Source organism: Sapajus apella, unplaced genomic scaffold, assembly GCF_009761245.1.
Source record: "Sapajus apella isolate SASKATOON/1434 unplaced genomic scaffold, GSC_monkey_1.0 scaffold14, whole genome shotgun sequence".
Classification (NCBI taxonomy): Eukaryota; Metazoa; Chordata; class Mammalia; order Primates; family Cebidae; genus Sapajus; species Sapajus apella.
The window spans coordinates 11,755,258-11,762,014 of record NW_022436954.1 but is presented as its reverse complement, the minus strand read 5'-3'; the positions used below and the strand labels follow the sequence as shown (position 1 = coordinate 11,762,014).

At 38.3% G+C, this 6,757-nt stretch overlaps 1 protein-coding gene across 1 annotated transcript; it reads left to right on the top strand.

Annotated features, from left to right (window-relative positions):
• Window positions 1–4,224: 4,224 nt before the first annotated feature.
• Window positions 4,225–5,160, top strand: LOC116554395 (olfactory receptor 5AN1). The gene is given in 1 exon segment (XM_032282374.1): window positions 4,225–5,160. A coding segment is annotated over 1 exon segment (936 nt).
• Window positions 5,161–6,757: the final 1,597 nt, after the last annotated feature.

Here is a 6,757-nt window from a genome sequence, read left to right as displayed (position 1 = left end):
CTCATGCTCTCGCTCCCCCTACCCCACCCCCTGACAGACCCCAATGTGTGTTATTCCTCTCCCTGTGTCCATGTGTTCTCATTGTTCAGCTCCCACTTATAAGTCAGAACATGCGGTGTTTGGTTTTCTGTTCCCGTGCTAATTTGCCTAGGATAATGGCTCTGCGTTAGTTTGCTGAGGATAATGGCTTCTAGCTCCATCTATGTCCCTGCAAAGGGCATAATTCTATTCCTTTTTATGGCTATTCTAAGAGTAAACAGAAAGATTTCCGATTTAATAAAACCATAAAGGAAATAAAACAAAATAAATTTTCCTCTTTTTTTTTTTTTTTTTTTTTTGAGATGGAGTTTCACTCTTGTTACCCAGGCTGGAGTGCAATGGCGCGATCTCGGCTCACCACAACCTCCACCTCCTGGGTTCAGGCAATTCTCCTGCCTCAGCCTCCTGAGCAGCTGGGACTACAGGCACATGCCACCATGCCCAGATAATTTTTTGTAGTTTTAGTAGAGACGGGGTTTCACCATGTTGACCAGGATGGTCTTGATCTCTTGACCTCGTGATCCACCCGCCTCGGCCTCCCAAAGTGCTGGGATTACAGGTGTGAGCCACCGCACCTGGCCCAAAATAATATTTTCTTAGCTTGACATCCAAACCTGAGTGAAAGAACCATTTATTAATTTGTTAAACACAAAATATTAGTATACACAATGCTTAGCATTAAGTAATTAAATGTCTTTACATATTTGTGTGCTGTATACAGTCAGTGTTCTCAGCTTGAGTGTACTTTTTGGTGCTGAAACAGAAAGCAGTAACAGGAATTGACAATCCAGCTGGACAGGAGATAAAACAACACTACAAGATAGAAAGAAATACAATATTTGTCAACAATATTCTTTAGTCTGGTTTAGAAATAATCTAATTTAAGAAATAATTTTATTAAGAACTCCTTGATAATTCAGTACTAGTTCTTCCTTTAGTCCCCTTTAAGAGAGTAGTGATAATAGGAATGATCATTGCTAACTTTTTTTAGGTCTTACTGTTTTTGTTTTTTTGTTTTATGTTGGTTTTTTTTGAGATGAAGTCTTGCCCTGTTGTCCAAGCAGGAGTGTAGTGGCACAATCTTGGCTCACTGCAACCTCTACCTCCTGGGTTCAAGCGATTCTCCTGCCTCAGCCTCCCAAGTAGCTGGGACTGCAGGCGTGCACCACCATGCCTGGGTAATTTTTGCATTTTTAGTAGAGACAGGCATTCACCATGTTAGCCAGACTGGTCTCGAACTCCTGACCTTAGGCAATCAGCCTGCCTCAGCCTCCCAAAGTGCTGGTATTACAGGCCTGAACCACCGAGGCTGGCCAAGGCCTTACTGTTTCTAGCCCTTTATGTTATTCCATCCTTGCAACAACGCTATAAGATGTTAGTGATTATCAGCTTCACTTATAGATGAGGCAACTGAGGCACAGAGAGGTTAACCATGTGCTAATCATCACATAGCCAGCAAGTAAGATTCAGGAAAGTCTACTCTCTCACATTCTCTTTCTCCCCCCATTTCTCTCTCTCTTCATCTCTCCTCCCTCTTCCTCAACCCTATTAATGATTTTTACATTTAATAATATTTTTATCATAAATGTAGAAGCTGTAGAAAATCAAGAGAATACACATAAGTATAAAGAAGAAAGTCAAAATCATACCAACCATTACTTTTAACGTTTGACATTATGAATGGTTTTTAAGGTGTGTGTGTGTGTGTGTGTGTGTGTGTGTGTGTGTGTGTGTGTGACAAAGACAGAGAAGAGGGGGGAGAGAGGGAGAGAGAGCTCATGTATGCAAAAGGGTTTATAAAAAGCAAATAATTTTCCTCCAGAAAAGTAGAACTACCTCGTGTACTCATCAGTGGTGCATATGAATGCCCATTTTTTACTGATTTATACAATATCTTATATATTATGATAATAACTATACTGTCTTTTTCTGTTTTATCTCTATTTTTCCCACATTCATCAATTATCTTTCAAATATGCTTTATATGAGGGTTTTTCTGCCATAACCAAGTTTTAAATTGCTTTGCCATATTTTTTCACTTATAATTCTGTTTTGGTGTCATTTTTCAGGAATACCACTTCCATCTCAAGATTATATAAATGAATACCTATGTATTCCTCAAATACCCTTTTACCCATAGTGAGGCAGTTATCACAGACCATTTATAGAAGAGTTTGTTCCTTCACTATCAATTGAAAATACTTCTTCATATATAAAACTCTTACCAACGCTTACATTTATTTATGAAATTTTTATTTGTTCTTTTCATACATGTCTGTTATAAAAATAATAAATTATCAATGTTCATAATACTTTTTAATATCTGAAAGTTAAAATCCTTTTTAATTACTCTTCTTCTTCAAAATCATCTTAGCTATTATCATTGGTTTGTTATTTGATCTCAAGGAAGGACAGTCTGAGTATGGAGCAGAGTGAGTGTACATTATCTATGCATACCTTTGGTTGGTGCAATTACTTTTCCATCAACCTAATACTGTAAGTCTGTAGGTAAGCTCTAACTTGCTGATTGTATCTACCTAAAAAAAAGGATGTACCTCTGTATTATTAGAGAATTGAAATATTTAGTTTGACCTTTGCTCTAGTTCAAGATCCATCATAATTTGATGCTGGTTTTCCATTGACCCAGTGTACCCAAAGTCAACCAAACAAGAAAAAATGGCTTGTGTAGCTTACATCTTCATGGCCCTAGATGGTTTGACCTACATAAATACTAGGTCTAAATCTATATCTGCCTAGAGGCAAGGATGCCTGGCTGTCTATAGGGGTGATGCTGTCTCATGAACTCCCTCAAATTAACCCATGAAAATATTAATTTTCACATTTCTACCCACAGGTATAACTGTCACTCATGGTTATTTGCAAGCAATCCATGATAACAATACCCAACCTCTATTGAACAATTGCTGTGTACCTAATTGTGTGCTAAGCTTTTGCCTGAATTTTCACTTATAACCTTCCCAGTAACCTGGGAAGTTCAAAGCTTTTGTTGTTCTTACATTATTAGTAGTAAATCAGGCTTAATGTTTTTATGTCACTGGTACAAGTTAGTAGAAGAAGAAGGTATTGGAACTAAAACTCCAAAATCTGAACCTTCAGCCACATTCCTATGCTGTTTCCCAAATACCCTAAAATTGAGGCAATAGTTGGAGTCAAGAGTGAGCTGCAGTAGCCTCCGTCTGGAATGCTTTGTATGAAGGCTTCCCTGAGAAGACTTGTTCCATAACTTTATTGAACACTCATGCTCTGTCTGCCTCAAACTATTATCAGAATTTATGACATTATTGTTAAATCCAGTTTGGATATGTTATATTAAATACATTTTTCTTAAAGTAGGATAAGTTATTCTAAACAGGGAAAGTAATTTTTCTAAAGGGTAAAATAAAAAATATTTTAAATCTACATAGATAACAATTCAGTACAGGACTCTTGTCCATCAAATATATTTTGGAAGGATGCCATTTAAGCATTTATATATTTTTTTTTAGACAGGGTCTTGCTCGGTTGCCCAGGCTGGAGAGCAGTGGCACAATCTCAGTTCTCTGCAACCTCCGCCTCCTGGGTTCAAGTGATTCTCCTGCCTCAACCTCCCAAGTAGCTGGGATAACAAGCCTGTGCAACCATGCCCAGCTAATTTTTGTATCTTTAGTAGAGATGCGGTTTTGCCATGTTGGCCAGGCTGTTCTCAAACTCCTGACCTCAGGTGATCCACCCACTTCAGCCTCCCAAAGTTCTAGGATTACAGGCATGAGCCACCACACCTGGCCTCAGCTTTCATAATTTTAAAGCAACGGTTATATAATGAATCATCAGAGGTATTTTTTAAGAAAAACAATGATCTTAATTAGTGATCTTTACATTATAAACAATACTCTCAGCATTTCTATGGCATATTTTTTTAAAATTATCAGTCAACTTTTTTAACACATTTTTTAATTCTCATGATACCCTGTGAATTAATGAAGAAACTGAAGCATTGTGCAGGTACATGTTGACAATTCAAGAATAAAAGTTGGGGTCTTTCTACCAGAACAGTAAAACATTTCTCCTTTTCCAGTGCTCATTGGAGGAAAAGATGTACGCATATGAAGATGATAATGTTATCATTTCACTTGAGTTAGCAATCCATTCTCTTGTCTCCTTTCTGATATTAGGGACACAGTGCCAATGACTGGAGGAGGAAATATTACAGGAATCACCCATTTCATCCTGCTGGGATTCTCAGATTTTCCCAGAATCATTTTCGTGCTCTTCATTATATTTCTGGTGATCTACATTACATCTCTGGCCTGGAACCTGTTCCTCATTTTTATGATAAGGATGGATTCCCACCTCCCTGCACCCATGTATTTCTTCCTCAGTAATCTGTCCTTCATAGATGTCTGCTATGTCAGCTCCACGGTCCCCAAGATGCTCTCTAACTTCTTATAGGAACAGCAAACTATCACCTTTGTTGGTTGTATTATTCAGTACTTTACCTTTTCAACGATGGGGCTGAGTGAGTCTTGTCTCATGATGGCCATGGCTTATGATCGTTATGCTGCCATTTGTAAACCCCTGCTTTATTCATCCATTATGTCACCCACCCTCTGTGTTCTGATGGTACTAGGAGCCTACATGGCTGGCCTCACTTCTTCTTTATCCCAAATTGGTGCTTTGCTTCAATTCCACTTCTGTGGGTCGAATGTCATCAGACATTTCTTCTGTGACGTGCCCCAACTGTTAATCTTGTCCTGTACAGACACTTTCTTTGTACAGGTTATGACTGCTATATTAACCATGTTCTTTGGGATAGCAAGTGCCCTAGTTATCGTGATATCCTATGGCTATATTGGCATCTCCATCGTGAAGATTACTTCAGCTAAAGGCAGGTCCAAGGCATTCAACACCTGTGCTCCTCATCTGACAGCTGTTTCTCTCTTCTATACATCAGAAATCTTTGTCTCTTTGAGTTCCAGCTCTGGTGGTTCTTCCAGCTTCGACAGATTTGCATCAGTTTTCTACACTGTGATCATTCCCATGTTAAATCCCTTGATTTACAGTTTGAGGAGTAAAGAAATTAAGGATGCCTTGAAGAGGTTGCAAATGAGAAGGTGCTGCTGAGTTTACGAATTCTGAGATTTCTGCCAGATTTAGCCTTTCAGAATCCTCTTAACCCACAAAATGACCATGAATGGACTATAACAGAATTCATACTTCCTACTGCCTTTGGACAAAGAAGGCTTGCTTTGATGCGGAAAATATGCCAATATGGACCAACAGATGACTTGATGCCACAGACATCAGGATCTTTAGATCCTGGAGGTTCATTATTTTTACCCTACAACAGGTGTGGCCTCATCATTTATTATTTATCTAAAAGTATTTACGAAACAACAAGATTTAGAAATCTTTTGTTTCTTGTGGCTTCTCAGATTGAAGACGGCTCAATGTTAGGACTTCACCCCTAGAGAAATGAGGACTGGCAGAGACCCCCAGGAGTTCAGAAACATCATCTCCCGTATATGCTGATACAGTATAATAAAGGCATGGTGTTAACCATTGATTATTCTGTGTCTGGACAGGAGAGAATAAACAGACACAGGGGTTCTGCCATTGGAAAGGGGAAAAAGCAATATATTGGTCTGGTTGTGGCTTTAAGAAAGAGCAATCTGAAATAGGTGCAGTTTGCCTCAGACCTCTCTCAGCATGAATCATCTAATAAGTTTTTGGCAGTTTCCTTGCCTACACCAGCTGTAGCATAAAGAAGAAGGAGGTGATTTTAATCCTCAAGTGGGATGGAAACAAGGATATGGTACCTCCGATGACATACCTCTTGTATCTAGCATCTAGTGGGAATTTATAATGGTAGATGGTATTCAAAGTTCACAGCCAATAGCAGTATCTGATATTGTGAGACTCAAACTTTTCTTTTTCTCCCCCATTAAATTTAGAAAATGTTCTCTTCTTTGACTGGGTAGCTTATTGAATCCAGGAGAGGAAAGAAACATGGGTCAAGGTATCTCAGTCAAACTCAACCTAGACAAGCTAACCTACAGTCATGTTTGGAGAAGTCATACATTTAAGCCTACTCTACATCAGCCAGTCTCAGCTGATCTCCAGTTGATGTGAGGATACATGAGTGACAATAAAAGAACATTGCAATCAGATTTTGCAGTTTGTTATGCAACAGTAGTTAACCAATATACTTCATAATTTAAAATTTTCCCCTAGACCAACTGCCTGGCTTCAAATTCAGGCTCTTCTACTCCCAAGAAGTGTGATACTGGGCAAGCCACACAGTCTTTTGTGCCTCAGTTTTCTCATCTGTAAAATGAGATATTATATATCTATTTTGCAGTTGTTTAAGTTGATTAAGTGAGTTGATACTTGTGGAAAACTCAGAATAGTGACTGCAGCATATAAAAAACACTATACATGGTTTTGTATTATTATTTATTGAGTGCTTTCTATGTTCAAAGAATTTAAATGGCTTCAGCTGACCTATGTTTTATTGTTATACCAACCTGATAGATGAATACACTTAGGTCAGAGGAATTAAGAAACACAGCTAATAAGTGAAGGGGTCAAAATCCAAATTAACATTGCAGATATCAAAGCCTCCTCCCTTCTTCAATACCCCTGAGTGTATAAGGTGCCAAATTGCCTATTAATATACAAGGTAAATATGAATAAAATATAGCAATATTTATGAGATGCA